The following is a 25,732-nucleotide window of genomic DNA, read 5'->3' as shown; positions in this document are numbered from 1 at the left end:
ATTTATTTTTACCTGAAAATTTAATCCATCAAAATGAGTAATTTATAATTTTTTTTTTTTTGAGTAAAAAAACAGCTGAGTTGAATAATTATTTGTCCTTCATCGATTATTATATCGTTCAACGAAATCATTGACTGATGAAATATTTATCCAGAATAACCAACATATGATTAACAAAACGTCAGTCTGGCTGTTCAATTTTTTACTTTATTCAGGATCAGAAAGTATCATTATTATTTCAACGAAGGCCACGATGTCTTTGATACACATTCAAGGAAACCCGAAAAAAAAAATATTAAAAAAATGACTATATACTTATTTAATAATAAATCTTAAACTCATAAAACAGTTCAAAAATTTATTTAAAAATATACAAAAAAGAGTAAAATAAAAAAAAAGTTTTCAACATGAATTTTAAAACGAAATTCTGTAATGTTTTTTTATTTTTTTATTTGAAATTTTTATCTACACGTTTATTAAATTTAAAAAAAAAAAAATTTATATACTATTACGTTTATAAACAATCTAATTAACTTTTTTTTATCAAGTACTTTTATGACTAAAAATTAGTATAAATTAAAACTTCAAGCGCAAAATAGATTACTTAATTGACTTATGACACAATTAACTAGTCTAACGAGAATAAATGTTACCATTTAAAAAAACAAAATAAAAAAAAAACTTTTTTTACTTTCTATTAATTTACTTAAAAAAAAAAAAACCAAAATAAAATAAATAAAACTTGATCACACGATGATGAAATTCCATTGGAGAAATTAAATTTTTAAATTTTAAAAATATTTTGTAATTTTTTTTTTGATAAATATGTATTTTTTAAATTGAAAATTCATTGTAAATAAATAATAATAAATTAAAACAAGATTGACCTGAATTTATATGTTAATTTTTTTTATTTGTTTTTATTAGTTATTATTTTTATTATATTTTATTAGGATAAATTTATTCAACTTTGTTGCACGTGTACAACTACTTTATTTCGATTATGATGAAAACAAAGATAAAAAAAAAATACGTTTCTATCGATTGTTTACGAAGGAAAAATTTATTTATCAGATGAGTTTGTGAATGGTATGAATTTTTTATTAAACCAATACGTAAACAAATTTTTTTTTTCTTTTATTGTTCTATATATGGTTTTCTATCCATAAATATTGTAAGTTGATTATTAGATTTACTTCCTTATTTTTCTTTTATTCTAGTCACTTTTTTTCTTTCATTTCATTGTGCTTTAATCAATGTTTCGTTTTTCTTCATTTATTTATCATAATGACTTGTTAGTAAAAATAAATCTCAATAGTGTTAAAATATATCTCATTATTTCATGTGTTCAACCCTTCCATCATGATATTCACAATCAATGCCAGCCCTATATAATAACTGATTTAAACAACGAACAATTTAAAACCGATAAGAATAAACTTTACCAAAGGAAAAAAACATACTGAAGCTTCTGCGCTCCAGCGACATTTAAGTATCAATTGGACAGCTACACACTCAACATCACTCAGTTAAACTTTTTACCCTCACCACAAATATTTTTTAAACTAAAACACCAAGGCGATACAATAAACTACACATACGTTGTATTGCATATACACATAATTCAACCTTGATTTAACTTCCATGACATAAGGATGATTAAAAACATGAACCAATGATCAACCAGCCATAATGGTAACATGTCATATTCCCTCTTTACATATACTTTTTTTTCAAACTAATCATCAATATTATGTAGATAAATTTGTCCTTCTCTTACCCTCACAATATCATTGTCCCCTTAAAAATTATTATTTTTTTTCATCATCAAACATCAAATTGTTCAGACAAATAAATCAAAAAAATATGTTTTTTTTTTTAATACAAATTTCATTGCATGTTTCATTTCATTATCATTCACATGATATACAGTTAAAATATTTGCATGATAAAATAAAAAATATTACAAAAAAATAAAATAAAAATATAATGCTTATTTTAATGTCTGAAATGATGATGATAATTTTTTTATTTTACTTACAATAATGCTCATTTTTTTAGTAAATAATATTTTTGTTGTTGTTGAATTTGAAGGAGAATAGTACAAATAAATCAATAATTTAATTATCATAATGAATAAAATGATAATGATTAATGTAAGTATATATACTTTTGTATTTTAATGATGATAATGATTTTTTATTAGGCATGTTTGTTTGGCTACATGCAACTGCATTTTGAATTAAACTTGGATCATCTTTTTGAATTTGTCCTTGAAGAATTATAATAGTATTATTATCAATAATAATAATATTGTTTTACAGCTGATCTTGTGTATTTAAAAAGTTAATTTATTGCGTAGTTTGTTGGCACTAGGAATGATGTTGCTATAAAAATATATGTGTTGAATAGGGTCTCACGGTGATGACATCCCTCCTGGGGTTACTCTGTGACGACATCCCGTACAGCTTCAATTCCCCTACTCATTCTAATGAGACTCTTTTTATATAAATATATATATGTTTTTTTTTGTTCCTTTTGTAAATGAATGCAACCGCAATTTATAAACCAGCTCATCGGAAGTAAAATACTGGGGATTTAAAAAAATAAAAAGTAATTATTTTTAATAATAATTTCAATCGACTATTTGATTGACCTCAATCACATATTTTTTTTCAACTCATAAAATCATGAATAATATAGTTATGATACATTGAAATTATTCAATGATGTGTTGAAAAATAATAATTAGTTATTGAAATGAAAAGCTAAAAAATTAATGATAATAAATATCGTATTTCTTGTTGTTGTTTTTTTCGATTTTTCTACTATTTTTATTATGATGTTTATGATGATTAGAATAAAAATAACATGATGAAATTAAAAACAAATTAAAAATAACAAATTATTCAAAATAATATTTATGTTTTTATGATAAATAAATAATATTTATTTATATCAAATGATTATTTTTTTTCAGGTCACGAATTTCCTAGAAATTTATGTCATTTGATTAATTTCGATAACTAGTTAATAATAAGTATAATAAAAACTAGTAAATAATAAAAAAATATTAATATTCATCTTGTTATTATTTTTTCACACCTTCATTAATAATTGTGCATTTTTGTTGATCAAGTAATTCAAAACCAATGTTATTATTTTATTTTTTTCATTCAAATATTGATGTATTATTTGCAAAATAACAATTACATGTTTTTTTGTTTTGATAAATAATAAATCGTGATGATTAAATGATAACAGCCATCATGATTTATTAATCAATTGAAAATTAATTAAATTCGAAAATAAATTAAGTATGTTTATTGATAAATTTGACAAGTAAGTAGATTTACCATAAACATTATTTACTTTTCTTTAAAAACATAAATTTATTCTTTCCAGGGTCTGGTAATTCGTACGTTTTCCCAATTAGTCGTATCAATCTGTAAAAAAAACATTAATTATTTATTTTTAACTCATTAATTAGATATAATTCTTTTCTTTTTTTTTTTTTGCTTTTGTTGGAGTAATCATTGCAAAAGTAGATTTATTTAATTTACCTCTTTTACTTTGTCATAAACTTTTTCAAGACTAACATCCTCTGGTTTATTAATTTCAACTCCAGAATGTTTTAATTTATCATTAAATGATAGTGTATTACGATATTGATAACGTAAACTTGTAAATTCACGTAAACCAATTGATCCACCAACGACAAAAAGTACAAATGGAATAAAATATTTTACTGATTTTTTTTTGAAAAAATTTTCAATATTTTTTCTAACATTTGTTGGATTGAGTGTCATTTTTATTTATTTTTCCTAAAAAATAAGATACAGAAAAACATTAGAATTTAAAGATAATTTTTTTTAGATTAAATTATTTATTTTATAATGATTTTTTAATGTGGGCAGTTGATTGTTATAAAAGGTTAAATTGGAGCTAAATGGTCCCTAACAATAATAACATCAAGTTAATGAAAAACAACATGCAATTTTTGATTTGAAATATTTTATATGATTATTAAATACAGCATTAAATGATTTATAATTATTTATAAATGTTAAATAACTATTTTGATTAAAAATTACCAAGAAAAAATTATGATGAAATTTGTTATTAAATTATTGATGAGTACCTTGATTGTCCTTCAAAAATGTTTACGATTTCGATAAATTTTTAATTAATAATTACTAATGTCATGAGCATTGTTTTAAATAATTACTAATAATAATAACTATTAACACTGTTAATCACATGTAACTTTATTTATTTATTTTTATTTTTCACGTTTTTTATTAACCGGTTTTTGCGGCCATTTTGAAACGACTGGTCGCCATCTGTGAGTCTTTCCAATCATCAATTGACAACGATGGTCCGACATTTTGTAAGAGAGACGGTGCTGACCCGGGTGTAAAGGAAGAAGAAATTCCAGACTGAAAAAAGAGAGAAAAAAAGGTAACGCTGGCTTGGCCATTGACGGTAAAAAACACACAAAACAATATCTTATTTTTTTTTTGGGTTAGTTAGCGAATGATCCCGGTAAACATTTGGTATTTAATAACAAATAAACATTCTAAATTAAAAGGGTAACCATTAAATTATAATTTTTAATATTATTGTGGCTAAGTTATTAATAAGTTGATTGTTGATCAGTGGTTTTAATTGCAAATAAGTCTATGGGCCATACGTGGCCCGTACACTGATTATCAATTTTTTTTTACCCCTTTTTTTTCATTTGTAATAAAAAAAAAATGTATTTATTATTATAAAAGTTTTTTGATTATTATTTAACAAAGTGTCTGGCTTAATAAACAAGTGAATTATTTATTCCAATTTTTTTCTAATTGTTATTATTAATTGACTTGTTAATTTTTGTTGCCAACAACCACTCGACACTTGACATCATTTATTTATTATTATTACAACAACAACTAATTAATTAATTTATTTTTGATCATTGTTATACTCTCTAGAACACGATTCAATTTTTTTAAATGATTATTTGTATTTTAGGACATTATTAAAATGCAGTCTCCAACTAATCAGTCCAAGCAATCACCATCACCAGGTTTAAAACAATTTAAAGTTGATAATTGGAGTTCATATTTTCTTCAACGACTTCAAGTACTTTATTCTGAAGATGAATTACTTGATTTAACAATTAAATTTCCTACTAGTGAATTTACAATTCAGGTAATGAATAATAAAAATATAAATTATCCAATCATTTAATATAAATAATTACTTTAATTTATAATTATTAAATAGGCTCATCGTCTTGTTGTCACAACATGTACTGATTATTTTGTACAACTTGAACGTATGCAAAAAAAAATTGAAAATTTTAATGGAATACTCATGATGCCACCAGATATGCCCTATGAATGTGTCAAAGCAATAATAAGGTAAATTAAATAAAGTGAATTGTATAAATCTAAATTTTTATTGTTTAACAAAGAAAGTAATGTTTTAATATTTTTATTTAGTTTCATGTATACAGGACAACTTGAATACTGGACATCTGAACAAACAGCACTTTATAAAACAGCTGAAAAAATGAATATGACTGTATTAACAAAGCTACTTGATGCACAATCATCAACACCAGTAACTCAATCATCATTATCATCACCACCACCATCATCATCATCACCATCATCAACTGTTAATGAAGAAAAACAAATGTCATTAGGTCAACAATCATTAAATTCATATAAAAAAACAAATCAAGAATTACCATTAACACCATTACCAGGAAGAAAACTTCCAATATGGCGTAGAAAAATTGATACACCATCATCAACATCAACGTCATCACCATCATCATCAATGAATAATTCATTAAATTATGGAAAACGTAAATATCAATCAACATCTGGTCCATCACGTTTTGAACTTCCTGATGTTGATGATATGACACTTGGTGTATTTTCATCATTTGATGATATAACATATAATACAAAACCAATAGTTAAAGCAGAAAAAAATAATAGAGATGATGATAGTAATAATCATACATCATATAATCGTTCATTAAATATTGATACATCTAAAAATGATACAACTGAAGATGAAGATGATGATATGAAAACTATTAAACAATGGGATAATGATAATAATTCTGATGATGATTGGTCTGGACCAAAAGGTATATTACGTGATCCAGTTGATGGACAACAAACACCATCAAAACGTGTACGTTTTGAACTTGAAGAAAAAGAAAATCTTGAAAAACAAGAAAAAAATACAAATGATTCAATGAATAATCATGCTAAAATAGTACGTGAAGTATTAAAAAAATATCCTCATTTAGTTAAAAATCATCAAAATATACGTTTAAAAATAATGCAAAAAGATAATAAATCAAATGATACAAATACACCAAGTAAAACAAAAGTATCATATGTTGTATTAAAATCAGATCATTTAATGGGTGATAATAATGATGATACACAAATAAATAGAACACAAACATCAGAGAATGGTGAAAATGGTATATGGAAATGTCCAAAATGTGATGATATATCACAAGAATATACAAAATATTATATGTATAGACGTCATATGCAAGATGTACATGATGAAAAATTTGATCCACGTATATGTGAACAATGTGGTTATAAAGCAACTAAAAGAAATATATTAATGTATCATATGTATACTAAACACAATATACAGCCACCAAAAAATATGTCATTTCCAAAATGTCATGCATGTAATTATGTTGCATTATCTGATACATTATTAGCACGTCATCAAATTAGTCAAAATCATCGTCAAACATCAAAAACATCACGTGATCAAATACAATGTGTTGATTGTCCTTTAAAATTTACTGATATTAATGATTTAGCAAGTCATGAAATAAGTTCTGGACATGGTAAAGTTACAAATAGTAAAGAACATCGTGGTTATCGTTGTTCAAAATGTTCAAAATGTTTTGTACGTCCAGTTAATTTACAAACACATATTGAAACAATGCATAAAAATACAAATGATAATGAAGATTTGGAATTGCCAATATTTCGTACAACACTTGAACCATCATCTGAAGCTGAAGCATTAAGTACTGTTGCTAGTGGTATTGCAGCATCACTTGGTGTTGATAATAATGATGATGTTGTTAATAATACAATTATAATTGATAATAATCAACAACAACCACAAATTGTTGCAACAAGTGATGGTGATTATTTAGTACCAGAAATTGATATTAATCAATTAACACAAGAGGCAAATTTTAATGGACAAATGATATATCTTATTGATGATAATACATATCAACAACAACAAGTACAACAATTACAATTACAACATCAACAACCACAACAATTAGAATTATCAAGTAATGAACAAATTGTTATGCAAGGTACTGATGATGGTATGCTTGTTTATATTGCTGGTAATGATGATAATAATCAACAACAAAATGATAATCAAATATATCAAACTTATGAGATAGAACAAAATGATAATCAAATAACTGAAGAAGAAGAAGAAATTTTTGAAGAAGAAGAAGAAGTTGTAGAAGAAGTTGAAGAAGTTGTTGAAGAAATTGTAGAAGAAATTAATGATACAATTGACAATAATAGTCAGCAGCATGATGATGATGATGATGATGATGATAATGGTGGTAATATTGATGAAAATATTGAGCGTGAAATACAGTATGTTGAAGAAACTGAAATTGTTGAGTATGATGATGAACAAGTTAACAATGAACAAAATCAAAATGAACAAGATTCAACAACAATTATTGAAGAGGAACAAATTGATAATCAGGATGACAAAACGACAGAAGAAACTAGTGCTTTTGCTGCTGAATGGGATGAAAGTAGCGAGGAAGTTCATCAATCGTGAATATCTTTTATTTTTAAATGATTGTTTTTTTTCTTAATACAATTTCCCAAGTGTTGGAATTTAGAAATAAAAAAAAAAAATATACATAATACTATATAAAGATATATTTATATCTATTATACATAAAATTTATTAATCAGTTTTTTTTTCTTTTTATTATTTTTCGTGAATTTTTTAAAAAATTTTCCAAGAACGCAATTTGTAAGTTTGTATAATTGGACAGTTTTTGACATAATAAATTGAATAAAAATAATAAATTTTATCTCAATTATTGATAACATAATAACATTATCGATGATTTATTCTTTTAAATTAATTTTTTTTTTATAATAAATATGGTTATTATTTATTGATTGAAATTGTAATCATTTTTTAATTTATATTTTTCAAAAAATTGAGCTTCATTCAATTTAACAATGATTTTAGTATTCAGTCATGATATATTGATCGACTTTTTTTTTTTTTTCCATATAATTTTCAAATAATTTATCTAACTAAAAAAAAATACGTAAAAAAATTTTTACTTTGAATTAATTATAAATATAAAAAAAAAAAAAACTTAAACTGTTAATTTAGTAAAAATCAAAATTTACAAATAAACAAGATTTAAAACAAAAAAAAAAAACATTAACAAATTATTCTATAAAACAATTGTATAATTTTATTTCATTATGAGGTCAAATAATATTTTGTGCACTGAATAAATATATATATTTAATCTATATTACAGTTGTTTTTATTTAAATAAAAAAACTAAAATAAATATACAAATTATTTAGCACAAAAAATTAACAATTAAAATTGTCAATAAAATAATTATTTAAAAAAAAAAAAAAAACAAAAAAAATAGAAATGTTTTTTGAAAGATTATTAATTAATTTTTATTTTCATTTGACTGTAAAAGTTCTTACATTTATCATTTGGTTGTATTGGATGACCTTAGCCTGTTTTTTTTTTTAAATTTTATTTATCATATTTGGCTGATTATTATATTTTAAAAAACTTTATCATGAAAAATAAAAATTATCAACACAATAATAATTATTTTATCACGATGTTGGACGTTTTTTTTAAATTTTTTTTTGTTGCTGAAGAGAAAACTTAAATCCAGTCAGGATTGTTATTATCATTATCATTGGTAACGCAGAGTGAATTATTAATTTGAATCTACATAATATAAAAATTTTATTTTTTTCTTTTTCGTTTAGTTGAAAAAAACAAATAATAATAATAATAATTTTATAAGGTTTTTATTTATGTGCTGGTCACGCCCTTTCTTGCAACTAATAAATTCAATACAGGATGTTTTCTAATGTATCCAACAGCTTTTTTATGTGTCACCATTGTAAAGTCATAACCATTGCATTGTAGAATTTTATCATGCATTCTTAGACCACTTTTAGCTGCTGGTGAACCTTCATGTACTTCTGTCACATAAATACCCTGAATGAAAATATAAAAAAAATGTTTAGTTTAATTCATATAAATATATATTATTTGTTGATAATTAATTTATACATTATCAGTATAGCCTTGAGGACTTTTTCGAAAGTCTTGATCAATTCCACCACCAATTTTAAAGCCACATTTCATGACCTCTTCACCATTTGCAGTAATATCAGTCTCTTTATGTAGTGTTATTGGTATCTGTAATAATAAATTAATCAATTAAAATTAAATATTATTTTTTTTTTTTTATTATTATTAAATTGTTATTAATATTTTACTTACACTTAAACACTCCATTGCTGTACCAGCTTGATGCTGGAATGCCATTTTAGCACACATCTTGAATGTTTTTTTTTTTCTCTTGTTTTTATACTTAATTAACAATTAAATTTATTGTATAAATAGTTAAATTATGTTTACTGTTTTTAAATAATATATTTTTTCTATAAATTTTATATTTTTTCTGTTAAGTTTAGCTACTTTTTGTAATATATATTTTGATGTACAGAATAAAAACAAATACAGGTTCTATGTGTAGACACTGTTGAAGCTTGTCCAATGACTAATATTGATATTTTGGAGTATGAATCACAGAGATTAAATGACAAGTTATTTTATTATTTAACTGTCATAAAATAATAATTATTTTTAGTGTTATAAATTAATTATCAAGTTGAAAAAAAAATATAAATAACAATCTAACTACAAACACAAGCAACCACTGTTGTCACCAATGTTATCTACTCCAAAAAAAAAGTCTACGCCTTGTAGATTGTAGTTTTGTATGGTTTTGTACACGCCAAACAATATCCACATTGTTATTATCCATTATTGTTATTATTTTTTAGTTCAATAAATGACCACGATAAAGCTTTGAGAAAAAAAAAAACCAAAAAAAACGCTTGACATTTTGTTGAATAAAAAATAAATTAAAAATACCTATATATCCGTCAAACAAGGTAAAGATTTAAAAATTTGTAATTTATTAATTTATTAATGACTATTGTTTTCTTTATAACTTATAAATTATAAGTAATTAAATATATTTTTTTTTAACCTCAAATTTAGGCTGATTTAACCGGCGAAATTTTAAGTGATAATTTGTTTCGATAAAAATCAAATTTATAATTTATTTACTTACTATTTCGTTTTGCGAAATAAAAAGTAATTATGATAAATAATTAGATGCATTTATTTATTAAATAAATAATATTTTATTTCTATTTTATATTTATTTGTTTAAAAATTCCCGCTTAAGACGCCATTTCGTTTTAGTTATCGATCTCAGCCGGTCATTTCTGTGAGCACTTGTAACACACCAACACCACTCTATTTGAAGCCTTTCTTTCTCTTTCCGATTCGTCTAGCAACAAAAACGGTGTAGTAAGTTTTTTACTAATAATTTAAATAAATAAAACAATTCATAATTTTTAATTAAGAAAAAGTGAAAAATGTAGAAATTAATTTTATCCAAGTGAATACTAAATATTTTCTTCAAAAACTGTCAAGTATAATAGAAAATAAGAAAAAAAAACAAAAAACGTGGCTAACCTCAAAAAAAAATAATAATTTGTTTAAATAAAAATTATCTTTATTGTATTAATTGATATAAAATATCTGGAATAAATTTTTATTATTATTAATTAATAATTGATATTAATTGTTTTAGGTGCAAACATCATCCAATATGCAACTCCAAATCAGAGGTCAAGAGACACATGTTGTCGATTGTCAAGGCAATGAAACAATTGCTGACATCAAAGCTAAACTTTCAGCAATTGAAAGTGTTGGAACAACTGAGTTCACCCTTCACTGTGCTGGTGCACCATTATCAGATGACATTTGTGTTGCTGATTTAGCTTCATCCAGTCTTGATTTGACTGTTCCACTTCTTGGAGGTAAAAAATTAAACATAATTGTTGTTATTATTATTATTATTATTACTATTATTATTATTTTTTAATTATAAAACCAAACTAATTCTGTGATTATTTTTTGTGTTAATTAGGTAAAGTCCATGGTTCTTTAGCTCGTGCTGGTAAAGTCAAGGGACAAACCCCAAAGGTAATTTATTAATGTACTAAATTAAATATGTGCAATGTTTGCAAAGTCATTTATCATAATATTTTGATGATAATTAATATGTTTGATTATTTATTTATAGGTTGAAAAACAAGAAAAAAGCAAGAAAAAGACTGGACGTGCCAAAAGACGTATCCAATACAACCGTAGATTCGTTACTGTTGTCCCAACATTTGGACGCAGACGTGGACCAAATGCTAACCCCAATTCATAGATATTTACAATTTTCAACTTTATGATTTAATTAAAATTGAAATTGGTTATTAAATAAAAAATGAATAAATAAAAAATACAAAGTGTGTTAAAGTTTATTTAAAAGTCATAATATTTACAATTTAATTTTCTTTTTTGTGATTCGATTTTCTCTTCGTTTTTTTTTTTTTTTTTACTATAACATAATGGCTGATTTTAATTCTACAATTTTTTACATGTAATCGTATTAATTCGACGAGTTATTTTGGTTGTAAATTAATTTTATGGCTCCTGAATTTTCTTTGATAAAAAAAATTTATTTCGAAAGACGAATTATCAACTGAGAATGATAAAAATATGATACCAATTTAATTGATTTGTTTTCTCAATTGTATTTTGATTTTTTTTTTAATCGACGATTGATTTTGAAATTTATTTTTTATTACTCAAAATAGTGTCATTGATTTTTATTGAGAGAATAATATTTTGTTGATTCAAGAAAATTAAGCATCTGATGAATTTCAAGTTTATTTTCTTAGCAACGATTTGGCTATTGGTCTATTGGTGAATTTTATGTCAAATTCAGGTAATTTTAATTTTAAAAGACAATAATTTTTTAACGTATTCTTGGTCAATAATATATTTTTTAAAAAAAACAATAAATTAACTATTTATTATGTAGTAAAAAATAATTCAATTGTCAAGTTTGTTATATAACTTTTATTATTTTTCATGTTTTACATAAAAGCTTGCTTTCTTTTTTTATTTTATTTATTATTATTGGACTTTACATCATATAATAATTAGTTGTTTAATTAGCATATGACATGTCATTTTTGGCAGTTAAAATAATAGCTAACAACAATTAAAAGTTACTAAAAACTCAGTTGGTATCGTTTAGGCTCTGTATACTGTTTTCTATGATTTAAAGTTCGTACGAAACGTCGCAAGAAATTGAATAAAAAAAAAACTTTAACAACATGAAAGTTATTTTGAAAAATGCTGTGCCAGTTTATTATTTAGAAATATTATTTTATAATAAAAATAATTATGTAAATCATTCAATTATATTATATTGTCGCATTAAAAACAATTAAATATATAATATTAAGTAGTTATTTTATTAGCAATAAATTACATGGTTTTTTTTTTTAATTTAAAAAATTTTCAATAAATTAAAATACAAGATAATTCATTAAAAAACAATACTTAATTATAAACGTTTTATTATAAATTATATCAACTAATGGCATTTATTTAATATTACCTCGGAAATTGGTGGACTCGGATCTGGTTTCAATGGTAATATCTTACAGATTTCTTCAGATTATCTTCACTGCATTTTGTCAAAAAGTATTTTTCAAAATCATCGAAATTTGCCCTGTAAATAAAAATTAACAAATTATGTTATTTGTGTATTAGATAAATAATTTGAATGATGTATCAATCAAATCAACTTACTCATACGAAAGATTTCCAACAAATAAAACAAAAGTTTTTTTTTGATGAATCGTTATCATCATCATCATCATCTTGTTCCATACTAACATCTGCTGATGTATCGTTATCAGTATAATTGTGTTCAAAATACTATCAGCATCAGCAGTTGTGTTTAATGTGGTATCAGCTTCTTCATCATCATCTTCATCATCACTTTCAGTTTTTGGCTTTTCTTTAACAACTTTTTTTTCTTTTAACTGTTGAGTATTTTTGACATTTTTTTTCTCTGCCTTAACAGGTGTTACTTTTACAGTATTAACTTTTTTATCTTTTTTTACTTTGGTAGCTGTATTTTTTTTTCAACTTGAGCTGGTTTTTTTTTTTTTTTTCAATTTTTAATGAAGCACCACCATCAGCTGCTGCTTTCAACTTGATTTTAGCCATATTTTTACGTAATCTCATTTTTTTATTTTGATTTAATGTTGGTACTACATATTTTTTTGTTTTTGTAAAAGTTCTAATTTTCTACGAGCTGTTTTTGTCAATTCTGGACGACTTTTAATTGATGCATAATTTGTTCTTTTTTCATTTTTATTTCTTTTCTTCCATTTCCTTTTATTTATTAGCTAACTTTTTTTCTTTTTTAGCAAAAATTCTTGCTTTTTATATCTTTCAAGAAATTCTTCTAGTGTAAACTTCATTTTTTTTTCTTTTTTAACTCCATTAACAATATATCATGTTTTTTTTTGGCTGTTGAGTGTAAGCAGCAATATGAATAAACTGGAATAAATTAAATAGGAACACGCAGAGTTGCCCCCCGAGACGTTCGCAGGATTATGCAGGATGGTAGTGGGCGTAGTGGGAGGGGAGGGCATTTGGATGGTATCTGGGAGGTACTGAGAGGCCATAATGGTATCAGTCAGTAAAGAATCTTTTTTTCGATTACTTTAAAAAACCATTCAATATAATTTTGAACAAGTGAATAAAAAAGATTGAGAATTTATGAAAAAAAAAAATTGACGTGCTATTTAAAAAAAATTTAAATTTAAAAAAATCCTCGTTCAATTTTAATTTGAGATTTTCAGTGCATTCTCAAATAAAAATCAATTAAACAAAGTTTTTTTTTTATTTTATTTAAACACACTATATGCACGCAATTTTATTTAATTAAACTTTCAATTAACATTTTTTTTAAATCAAAGCCTAAAACTTTCAAACAAAATTTTGCTATATTTAAGCAACTTTTCTTTTAAATGCAGACATTATTTTTCTCAGTGCAAAAGGTGGTTTGACATATTTTTCAGACCTTCGTTATGATCGACCTGATCATAAAATGTAACATATAGCTTGTTTTGCTGGTAAATTATTTGAAATTAACAATGACATTATTTAATTTATATATTATTTCGATGGAACTTATAATGATTTTTGTTTGTTTATTTTTTAATCAGGTGGTATGTTTGCACTTGGTGCTCAAGTAAATGAAAATAAAGTGTCAAATCAGTATATGGATATTGGTGCTGAATTAACAAACACATATATTCATATTATTTTTTTTTTTACACGCAGTAAGAAAACGCGGCCATTACCCATGGAATATTTTTATTAATATATTTACGACAAGTATGACAATTAAATATCAACAAAGCACTGTTATGAATGACAAGAGTGAGTTATATTTCAATTTACATATATATTTATACAGTTATGCATATTAACAGAGAAAATATTAAAAAAAAACAAATAAATTGTGAATGATAGTAATATGATCAATGTAACTATAATTTGTTTTCTCAATTGTATTGTAACTTTCTAATCGACGATTGGTTTTTAAATTATTTGTGTACATATTTTTAATTACTCAAAACAATGTCTTCTATTTGTATTGTAAAAAAAAAAAAAAAAAATTATAAAATCGATTAAACTCATTGAAATATCGAGAGAATAATATTTATAAAATTAATTCAATAAATTAAGCATCTAATGAATTTTCAATCATAAAAATAAAAAAAAAAAAATTTTTATGCAAATTAAACTAAAATATAGATAATATAAATTCAGTTTTTTTTATTAATTTCAAATTCTCATTATAATGATTAAAAAAATATGAATAATGAAAATAATCTAATATGCTTATGTCCAAATAATGTGAATGGCCACAGTACTCTTTCATTTACAGTAAATTAGTTTTGAATAAACTCTGTTATGTTTTAATTAATGTTTAATAATTATTGAAAAAACCAAAAAAAAAAAAACAAAATCCAACTTGACTTTATATTGTTAATTAATAATAGGGGGAAGCGGGGCAAAATGGAACACTTAAGGAAAAAATATAAATCGATGTATGACAATAGTATTTTCCGATTAGTTTTTCTCACTCATTAATAAAAAAAACATAAATAATTTTTAAAAATTTATAAAAATAATTATTATTATAAATTTATTTATCGTTGTTTAATATATTTTTATAAAATGTGATATTAATCACAAAAATTAATTTTTTTTTATTTCTCTCCATTTATAATTACGAACAATATTGCTTTTAAATTAATTTATCACCATTTTTCTCGACGAACAAAAAAAAACATATAAAAAATAATTTTCTTTGTTTTTTAAAAAAATGCTCAAAAAATTTTCTAAAAATTTTTTTTTTTATTGCATCTATTTTCTTCCGGCTTTTTTAATCGAAGAGTGACGAAAAAATGAAAAAAAGTATGAGTCAAAATATTTTTTTGGGTGTTCCATTTTGCCCCGCTTTCCCCTATATACTTACTTATATATTTGTATTTTTTTTTTTTTTTCGTATCAAGATACCATTTATAGATCAGTTTGATATGACATGAAAAATCATACAAAGTCATATAAAATATTAACTTTGAAAAAAAATAAAGTATCTATTTGGGATGGAGAACATTATGGATGTTAAAGTGATGATTATTATTATATGACTCGTATATATATATATATATATATGGGGTAAATCTGGTTTTTACTTTTTGCAATAAATAAATTGAACCTTTGCGCAATCAATTTTTTTATTATTTCGAATATTTAAATTAATTTAAATTAAAAAATAAAAATCATAATAGCTAAAAAAAAATATTACAATATTAAAACCATATATTGTCGACTTTGAAGTTTTTTTTTTTAATTATTTGAAAAAAAAAAAAATAGTCAAATATTTAATTATTATTATTATTATTCTGTGTTTAAATAAAATTTTCAATTCAGAAAAAAATTGTTAATTTAATTTAACAATTGGAGATATTCAAAATTTTTAAAATTTATACAATTGTTTTTTATATATTTTTGATTGTATTATTTGTCTTTTGAAATTCTTTAGAATATCCCAAAAAAAATTAATTAAAAATGAATAAAAAATAATTATTATTATCATGATAATATTAGAAAAAAGAATATCATTGTTGACAATATTATTTAATACTGGTTTTTATTGTCTTTTTATTATAGTTTTTTTTTTAAATATATAAAAAAAAAATTGTTTCTTTTTAAATACGAAAATAGTTGTCCAATTTATAAATTTTTTTAGATGTTATTATGTATTTATTTAAAACAACTCAGTTGTAAAATTGATTTGATAAATAATTATAACAAGCATGAATTTCATCAATTAAAATAAATTATAATTTTATTTTGTCAATTTATGTGGTTATTTTTATTGAGTGTTGAATAGAGGAACATGAAATAAAGATGTCAGTATATATATAGAAAATTCGAATTACCAATGTGGATATTAGAATCCTCAATCTGTAAATATCTATTGGATATATTCAAAAATGATTTCCAGCAGGTGCTTTCGTTCAACCGGATGGTCTAATCTATGAAAGCTGCAGAGTATATTTTGGTTAAATATACTCAAAGTGTCTATTCCAAATGAATCTATTCTGGTATCATAATACCTTTTGCAAAATTGAATAGAATCTCTCTAAAACTATAACGAAGCTATATACATATACGAAGCTATGATAATTATTTTTATATATATTTTTATTATTGTTGAATTGATCTAGTTGATATCGATTAAATATCATAAATCATATAATGTTAATTACTTTTAAATGTGTATAAAGCAGCATTAAATTTATGAATCTGATACTAGTATATTAATGAAAATAAATACCATCAACACAAACTAGTGTTACCATTAGTTTAATTGATAGCCGCAATAGTTATTTAATACAAATTTAATGGTAACATCTATTTTTCAGCTTGATTAAAAGCATGAATACTATTATTAAAAGTCATTCAAAGAATTTATATAAAATAATTATTTTTATGAAAATTTTGTACTTCATATGTTTTAATTTCCAGAGAAGAACTTTTCTGTAATTACGTTATGACTATATATAAGCCACAACTTTCTTGGTAAAATTCTCGAGAAATTTGCGCATGACAATCTGGAGGTTAATTTTTACTTGAAAATAATATTGAATTAAAATTAAATTACTTTTAAAAAGTTTACATTATAAAATAAACGTGTATAAAAAATTACAGTATTTTCAATTTACAAAATTAAATTTTTTTCTATAAAGAAAAAATAATTGATTATGAAAATTGGGAGGTACATTTCGCTTCGAGATATTTTTTGTTGAAATTGTTGAAATAATATTTTTGTTATGTTTTATGCTACTATCGATTATCAAAGATATCGATGAATCGACGAAAACCGTATATATTTTATATTTTAATACTCAGCTTCAGCAGCTCAAAACTACTACTATTTTATTTTTTTTATTTTTTCAACTGAAAAAAAACCAAGTAAAAGCTAGTAGAAATTTAAGAAAAAAAAAACTGAAAAATTCAAAATGAAAAAATAAAACATTTTAAACAAAAGAAAATTTAATGTATTGATTTTTTTTTTCTAATTGTTTTAATCGATCCGATTAAAATCTCTAAATAAATAGTAATTTGTATTATTACATTTCACATATAACTATGCCAAGTAACGTATAGAAAAAATTGTTAAAAAAACAAGCTGAAATGTAAAATACTAATTATTAAATGATTAAAAAATTAGCACCAATTATTAAGTTAAATTTGGATATTTTTCATTCATAGTTCAATTTATTTATATATGTACAAATTATCATCACATTGGAAAATCGCTATAGTTAATTATAATTATAATTGCGCGTACGGTTGATAATAACCAGGGTGTGGATATTGATGACTATTGTAAAAGCCAGTATATTGACTATTATTGTCAGGTACTGAAGTCTGAGGTGTAACTGTTGAAACAACCCAAGAATGACTATAATCAACATATGGCTGATGTAGACTATGTTGATACGATATGTTGTTGATGATAGTGTTGGTGTATCTGGATTTTGTGGTTGTTATTGTTATGAAAATATGTATAATAAAGATAAAATATCTTGTGACATGTAAAGAGCTACATTTAAGTTTTGTGTAAAAAAAAATTATACCATTAGAAAAAATAATCAAGAAATTATGTGTTCAAAAAAAGAATCAAATAAAGAAATTCAAATTGATATTTGAAAATATTAAAATTAGTAATTATATAAAGTATTTCTAACTGTCTATACTCGTAACCAGTCACTCATTGCAATTTCAAACTTTTACACCTGTTGCAAAGATAGGGTTTTATTTTATTTAAATTGAAAATAATACAAGTTCTTAAGGCAGTATGTCAAAATATTGAAAAAAAATTCCCTCTCACAGATTTTGATCAAAGAAGGCTTATTTTTTAATTGAAATAAAGATCTATTTTATCAAATTTTTTTTGTAATTTTCTACCACGATTTAAGTGAGATAATTAAGGTCAAAGTTGACAACAATTAGCACTTTTTACACACGCATAGGAAGCATTGTCACGTTTTCCCTTCTATTGAAAAAACGCTCTCACAGAAAACCTTCATTTTACTACAGCTTATACTTCATTAAATTACAAAAATAATAAAAAAAAAATCATTGATTTCTACCACGGATTTTGAAAGTTATTAATTATTTAAGACAAAAGTTTAGAGTCAAAAAGTACCGGGCGAAGCATTGAAAATCTGCTGAAGTAGATTAGTGTGTGTAAATACGAGCCGCCCACACTCATACTTCTAAAGACGCGGCAGTCAAGTATAAAAATTTTAGACATTAGGGGGCGCTTATTATTTTTTTGAACTATGGTTATTAGGGTACCCCTTTGCACCCAAAGAGTCGTCCTACTTTGGGATTTACATACTGCCTTAAGTAACAATTGTACTGACCAGCTAAAATTTTTATGATAGGATGCAATCCATATAAATAATCATATATATTTTTTGATGATTCAATTTAATATTAACTGAAAGTGTAATATCACTTTCAACTATAAGTATGAATGACACTTTATTAATATAATTTTTTTTTTAAATACTAATAATATCATTTATCATTAGTCTATTTTCAGAAAATTTGTCTTTAATTGTCGACAATTTTATTTAACAAAATATTACAATAAATAATAGCAAAACTAAAATTATTATTGAATATTGAGGTACAAATTTTTTTGTTATCAGTACAAATTCGCTTTCGTTTTTTCCTTATAGCTACATCTTTTTCTCAGCTACTCATTGTCCTCATACATTTTAATTTATAAAAATAAATTACACGTTCATTTAAATTTTTTTTTATATCATCATTATTAAGGTACGAATTCTACATTTATCGGTACAAATTAGTGTACATACGTTCTTCTGTCAATAACAAAAAAAAGCTTGTTTAAAAATAAGGAATTTTAAAGGCATTTGTTAAATAAATATTTTTTATTTACAATTGCATAGTGCCTTTAAAAACAATTATTTATAGATAATTTTTATCCATTTAAACGAAAAAAAAGAAAATTAATTTTTCACCGATAATAATAAAATTTCTACCTCAATAATAATAATAATAATAATAAAACAGGTTACTCCAAAATTCTAATTTACAATTATTGAGAGTACAAATTATTATTATTGAGGGTACAAATTTTAATTTTATCGATACAAATTAGCTTGCGTTCTGCTTTTAAAAATAAAGAAAAAATAATTTAAAAATATTGATTTTCGAAGGAACAATGCAAATGTTAATTATAAAGATTTGTTTGGAAGACATTTTTTAACCTATTCAGTCTACTCCCTAACTAAAAATTCTACCATGAAACTACGTCATGTACTCCCACTTTCACTAAGAAGGGACCTATGGCTGTGGGACTTATTTCTTGGGCCTGTAACGACGAGTCTGATTGGTAGAGGTGCATACAGTTCCACACACACACACACACACACATAAACATGGAACAGTATCTACGGTAATAAAATAGGCTCGTATGTTGTGTTTAGCCACAGTGCAATTAGTGTAGTCACAACGTGAATAGGCGTTTAAATTTTTCGTGTTTTTTTTTTTTTTTTTAAATTCATTAAAAGTGACATACAGTGTATTTTTAGTGTAATTTTTAGTTATTATCCGCGAGTGATAAAAATATGAATAGCTGTAGTGGTATAGATATTTATAAGTCCACAAATGAACTGTGGAACGATATTTTTTCCGGAATATGTGAATTGACAGAACACGATAATCCACAGGTTTGGAATTTTTCTATTTTAAATTAGCACGTGTTTCGGGCATATTTTTTAAAATTTTTCTCCAAGTTTAAGTTTATTATTTTTTTTATTCATGATTAGATTTATTAAATTATTTAATTTGATTTGATTTGTTTTTTTTTTTTTTTTTTATCAACGCACATGGTTTTTTTTTTTGTATAATAGTGTAACGAAAGGGTTATTTTACTGTCAAGTCAAAAATTTTGCATTTAAAGAGCAACGGCTCCAATTTTTTTTGAGACAGTAAAATAACACTTTCGTTCAAATTTCATATAATTTTTCTTCGCGTAAAAAAAATACAAATAATTAATTCTTCTCGTTTATATTTATTGTTACAGCCGAGTCATCAAGTGCATATTGACATCGACCCAAATTTGACAGAGGTGTCGGTGGATAATTTAATACCATGGATCACGGTATCATCCACACAAATGTCATTGCCATCACCGTCTCCAGTATATTCATCTGCACCACGAGTACCAGTGACAGTTGGACCAGTAGCCCAACAAAATCAACAATACCACATGGCACAGGCATCAGCTCCATCTACAATAGTGTCATCAGGGCAGTATAACAACAATTTGGTTTCTGGGGCACGAGCATCAATGGATTCACACAGATATCCAATGACGTATACGAAGGATGATTATGCACAAAGTCCTAGCCTTCAGTACCATCGTGGACAGATGCATCCAGCCAGCCATCCATATGCACATGGTACTCGTGCTAATCACACCATAACAAGCGGGCCAATGCATTCACTTGAGAATGGATCGCCTCAAAACATGCCTGCAGGTGAATAAATTTTTTAAAACTTATTTTTAATAAAGAAAAAAAAACATAAATTTATTTAACATATTAATAATAATAATAATAATAATATTTTAATAATAAATTTTTATTTTGTATAATGAATTACAGAAAATACACATAAAAAACCAAGACGTACCTGGATACAATATACTCGTGCTCAGATAAAAGTTTTGCAGGCATTGTTTGACAAGAACGAGTACCCAAACATGGGTGATCGAGAAGAGTGTGCTAGAATAATTAATTCTGATGAAGCTCGAATCCAGGTAATAAAATAATTAAATATTAATTAACTTTTTAAAGTATTTTTTATATGAAAAATATTAATGAATTGATGATGATTGAAATTAATTTTAATTTTATGTTTATATGTTTTTTTTGTTAAAGGGTTGGTTTAAAAATCGTCGTGCAAAATGTAAGCAACAAGCCCCACAACGAAAAAAACCAGATTCAACAACAAATGATTTTACATCATCAAATGGAAGTGCAACAAGTGAGGCAATGTCACCTATAATTACAAATAATGTATGTCCATTGCCAATGGGAAGTGCTGATAGTAAGGCAAGTAGTGCAAGTAGTGCGACTATTCCAACACCATCACCACAAATTCCAGATGAACCAACACAATCATCAACATCATATCAACATAGTGTACATCAGCCACATGTTGATTATAGTCATTCTTGGGTTCTTCCAACAGTAACACCTCAGACTTCAGTACCTGATAATAATAGTCAATATACTGGTTGTTACAATAGTTATCAAAATCCATACCCTGGAAATCCATCAACCGTACAATTATAATTATAATTAAATAGCAATTTCCCAATGATAATTTGTACATATAAATAAATTGACGTATTATAAATAAAAAATATCCAGATTTAACTTAATAATTGTTGTTAATTTTTTTAATTATTTATTAATTAATATTTTACATTTCAACTAGTGTTTTTCTATAACAATTATTTTTACATTACTTAACATAGTTACATGTGAAATTCTACTAGCTTTTACTTAATTTTTTTCAGTTGAAAAAATAAAAAAATAAACAAGTAGTGTCTGAGCTGCTGAAGCTGTGTATATTAAAACATAAAATATATGCGGTTATCGTCGATTTATCGATATCTTTGATAATCGATAGTAGCATGTGACAAAAAAAAACAAAAAAAAAGTATTATGCCTTGATTTAAAAGAATGCAAAGCTAGCTTAATTTGCGGTGAATTTAATTATTGTAAAAAAAAAAGAAAAATTATTATTTTTATAAAATTTTTATCATGAATTGAATGATCAATATATATGTTTTTTTTTTTATTGTAGCTGCTATGAGGGTATTCTTATGGTAACGGTAAAAAAATTGCTATCGTTAAGGGCTATTTTCAGTACGCATATGAATGAACTGTGAATGACTGTATGAATTTTTAAATCCAGCAGGCAACGTATTCTGGTCGTGCGATTTTTATTTCTCCCGGGCCTTTGATGTCGAAAATTTTCGTACGCTACTTGCCACAATGTGCAACAACACATCAGCAGGATATACTAATCTTACAACACTGTAGATGTTTTTTCGTGCCACGTGCTTATATTTGATTTATGGAAGACACCAAGTCCATGAAAGAAAAGACTAAACGTATTGTGGTGTTGCCAAATTTTATTAAAAATTTTATATTTAAATTGCATTTATTGTTTTAACGCAAACACTGGGTATTATCAATTTTTTTTCATAATTATACTTTAAAGTACAAAATTTTTATAAAAAAAATCATTTTATAAAATGATATATATAAATTAATTGAATTATTTATAATAATAGTATTCATACAATTTACAATATGATTTTAAATTCATATTAACATAATTTTTATTAAAATTATAATTTTAATTTACTATAATTCGTTAAACACCCGGTATGTACTCAAACACCACAATTTGTAAACTTATGACTTATGTTATCTTTTGTGAATTATAGATAACTTTATTTAACCAAAACAAAAACGCATAGTGAGATTATTAAAGAGCGTTATTTAGAACAAAACATGTGTGGAATCATTTATAATATTTAAAATTCAATTTATATATAGGTATACGTATATTATTTTTGTATTTTTCCGAATTCCAATATTATAAGTTCATAAGTGACAATTGTACCAACCAGCTGAAATAATAGAATTCAGTTTTTATGAAATAAAATACAATATATAAAAATAATGATATCATTTTTTATGATCAATTAACTTACAGTAAACAGGAACTTTCGGGTAATTGAAAAAAACTTCATTCCAGTCAATGTGATTTCATCGGCTGTTAATTGGAACTGAAGACGATAAGTCTTAAAAAATTGATAATAAATTAAAAACATAGTAATTTAAATGAACACTAATAAAAATTTATCAAAGTATATGCTAAAAATTAAAACGACAATTTTACGAGGGGCCATTCAAGTTCTGATTCAGTGATATTATGATGAATACGAGTGACTGGAGTCGAAAAAACTTGTGACAATCTTTGACTACATATGACTACGTGTCAGTTACACTTCAGCATAATCAAAGAAATTTACGAAAAATAATAATTACTATAATAACAAATTAATAAATAATTACTGTTAATAAAAAAATTAATAAATATGTATATATAAATTTTCGTAACAATTTTTGGTGACTATACACTTGGCTACACCATGACTACGACTTGACTAAGAGACAAGAGTCGAGTGACACCACGTCTTACATTCATGAATGGCTCCTCGCAATTTTACTAACCACGCGGTTCCGTGAAGGACAACAATAAATTTTTGGTAAAATAATTGCACTTTGATTGTGAATTCTAGCTGCTGATAGTGAAACAGCGAATAATCTTCCAACAATAAGTATGAATGACATAAAATAATATACAAGAGCCAATTTTCCATTTGCGCTGACACTGAAATTATAAAAAACTTATTTATCAAAAAAATCATTTGATAAAAAATATTATTACTTACAAAATTCCATTAAACAATTGTATGCAAATAAAATATAAATTTGTAAAATACGACAAGAGTATCAATGGAGAAAGTGCATTATCGGTTTCTTTTACCAAATTACTCAATAATGTATATTTTTTTCTATACTGATTTTGCCAATTAATTGCATCACATCCTCGTTTACTGAGTGAATTTATCACTGATTCATTTAAATGTTTGTATCTTTCTGCCAAACCAGTTGCCACCTACATATAGAACGTTAATTTATTATTTAAATAATTTGATTTTTAGTTAACAATTATCTACCTAAACTTACAATAACGATAAAAATGTCTGTAAAATTCCAAATAATCGTGGAGACTTCATTGGCAACACACAAATATAAAATGACCACAAATTCGAAAAGAGCTGATAAAAAAAAATAATAAAATAAATGTATATTATATGTGTACATAAAACAAATGGTTTTTATTGTAAATTTTTGTTTTTTTTTTAAATACTACTTACAAATCTCGGAAAATTCTTGAATAATTTTAAAATTATAAGCTTGTGCACATTGATTGTATGATAGAAAGAAAATTGCAGAAATTGTTTTATCTGCCACAAAATTTATATAACATAAAACGTGTTCAATACTTGCAACTCCCATCATTATCAATAATATTGTCATAAACTTGCGACGAAGTTGTAAGTTTTGATCAGAAAAACTATAAAAAAATTATACAAAAATAAACATTGAATAAAAATTTATTATTGATTTACAGTTGAAAATATATAATTATAATATGAAAGTTTAACTTGTATTTTGTTTTTTTATATTTAAATCCGTTTCAACTAAAAATTTTGGGTAAATTTTATTGAAATATTCAACAGTAATCAAAAACTATAATATTTTTTAAAAATCACATAATATTATAAAAGTTTACAAACCTCTGCAATTTACATTCTGTTATTGTCCATTTTTGCTGAAGTTTTATCCATTTTGAACACATAAGAAAAAAGCATAAAGCTCCAAACAATGCGCTACCAAAATAAATTATTCTCGACACTCCGTCTAGAAGAAAAAAAGAAAATATATGTATCCATTAATTAAAAAAATGTGATGAACTGTAACTATAAATATATAATGACTATACGAATAATTTCTGAAGGATTTTCTCGAACATTTTCGATGAGAATCATGACCGCAGCCGAAAACATAAATAAATTTGTCATAATAACGATAATACTATACAATGTTTTGACTGATTTAATTTTAAAAGTCATATTTCTTGAAAAATCATTTAAAATTCCTTCAATCGGAAATAGTCCAAATAATTGACCAAATTTAAG

The 25,732-nt window shown here is 24.3% G+C and overlaps 6 protein-coding genes across 8 annotated transcripts; 3 read left to right on the top strand and 3 right to left on the bottom strand.

Moving 5' to 3' along the window:
- Positions 1 to 3,099: 3,099 nt before the first annotated feature.
- On the bottom strand, positions 3,100 to 4,269 carry LOC122859421 (cytochrome c oxidase assembly protein COX16 homolog, mitochondrial). 2 transcript variants are annotated; one of them, XM_044163008.1, is made up of 3 exons: positions 4,095 to 4,269; positions 3,564 to 3,824; positions 3,100 to 3,446 (listed from the first exon to the last, which is right to left on the bottom strand). In XM_044163008.1, the coding sequence occupies exons 2-3, from the start codon at positions 3,807 to 3,809 to the stop codon at positions 3,393 to 3,395; spliced, it is 300 nt and encodes a 99-aa protein (XP_044018943.1). In that variant the 5' UTR covers positions 3,810 to 3,824; positions 4,095 to 4,269; the 3' UTR covers positions 3,100 to 3,392. The 2 variants fall into 2 exon arrangements, with proteins under 2 accessions (XP_044018943.1, XP_044018944.1); XM_044163009.1 differs by having other exon boundaries at positions 4,142 to 4,260.
- A 116-nt stretch (positions 4,270 to 4,385) lies between these two features.
- Positions 4,386 to 8,595, top strand: LOC122859411 (centrosome-associated zinc finger protein CP190). 2 transcript variants are annotated; one of them, XM_044162987.1, is made up of 4 exons: positions 4,386 to 4,461; positions 5,020 to 5,199; positions 5,275 to 5,411; positions 5,493 to 8,588. In XM_044162987.1, the coding sequence occupies exons 2-4, from the start codon at positions 5,032 to 5,034 to the stop codon at positions 7,864 to 7,866; spliced, it is 2,679 nt and encodes an 892-aa protein (XP_044018922.1). In that variant the 5' UTR covers positions 4,386 to 4,461; positions 5,020 to 5,031; the 3' UTR covers positions 7,867 to 8,588. The 2 variants fall into 2 exon arrangements, with proteins under 2 accessions (XP_044018922.1, XP_044018921.1); XM_044162986.1 differs by lacking the exon at positions 4,386 to 4,461 and adding an exon at positions 4,468 to 4,592 and having other exon boundaries at positions 5,493 to 8,595.
- Positions 8,596 to 9,034: 439 nt separating this feature from the next.
- LOC122859420 (tax1-binding protein 3 homolog) lies at positions 9,035 to 10,102 on the bottom strand. The gene is made up of 3 exons (XM_044163007.1): positions 9,598 to 10,102; positions 9,385 to 9,513; positions 9,035 to 9,309 (listed from the first exon to the last, which is right to left on the bottom strand). Exons 1-3 carry the CDS (start codon positions 9,652 to 9,654, stop codon positions 9,121 to 9,123), a joined length of 375 nt encoding a protein of 124 aa, XP_044018942.1. The 5' UTR covers positions 9,655 to 10,102; the 3' UTR covers positions 9,035 to 9,120.
- Positions 10,103 to 10,590: 488 nt separating this feature from the next.
- On the top strand, positions 10,591 to 11,689 carry LOC122859418 (ubiquitin-like protein FUBI). The gene is made up of 4 exons (XM_044163006.1): positions 10,591 to 10,698; positions 10,985 to 11,213; positions 11,324 to 11,379; positions 11,480 to 11,689. Exons 2-4 carry the CDS (start codon positions 11,003 to 11,005, stop codon positions 11,609 to 11,611), a joined length of 399 nt encoding a protein of 132 aa, XP_044018941.1. The 5' UTR covers positions 10,591 to 10,698; positions 10,985 to 11,002; the 3' UTR covers positions 11,612 to 11,689.
- A 9,459-nt stretch (positions 11,690 to 21,148) lies between these two features.
- Positions 21,149 to 22,238, top strand: LOC122859800 (cone-rod homeobox protein-like). The gene is made up of 3 exons (XM_044163486.1): positions 21,149 to 21,419; positions 21,546 to 21,700; positions 21,822 to 22,238. Exons 1-3 carry the CDS (start codon positions 21,149 to 21,151, stop codon positions 22,236 to 22,238), a joined length of 843 nt encoding a protein of 280 aa, XP_044019421.1.
- Positions 22,239 to 23,527: 1,289 nt separating this feature from the next.
- On the bottom strand, positions 23,528 to 25,381 carry LOC122859799 (gustatory receptor for sugar taste 64f-like). The gene is made up of 6 exons (XM_044163485.1): positions 25,344 to 25,381; positions 25,026 to 25,107; positions 24,470 to 24,645; positions 24,198 to 24,357; positions 23,675 to 23,764; positions 23,528 to 23,590 (listed from the first exon to the last, which is right to left on the bottom strand). The coding sequence occupies exons 1-6, from the start codon at positions 25,379 to 25,381 to the stop codon at positions 23,528 to 23,530; spliced, it is 609 nt and encodes a 202-aa protein (XP_044019420.1).
- Between the last annotated feature and the right edge of the window lie 351 nt (positions 25,382 to 25,732).

The sequence above is a fragment of the Aphidius gifuensis genome, linkage group LG6 (genome assembly GCF_014905175.1).
Source record: "Aphidius gifuensis isolate YNYX2018 linkage group LG6, ASM1490517v1, whole genome shotgun sequence".
In the NCBI taxonomy this organism is placed as follows: Eukaryota; Metazoa; Arthropoda; class Insecta; order Hymenoptera; family Braconidae; genus Aphidius; species Aphidius gifuensis.
The sequence above is the reverse complement of the archived record's forward strand: the minus strand, read 5'-3'. Positions and strand labels throughout refer to the sequence as shown.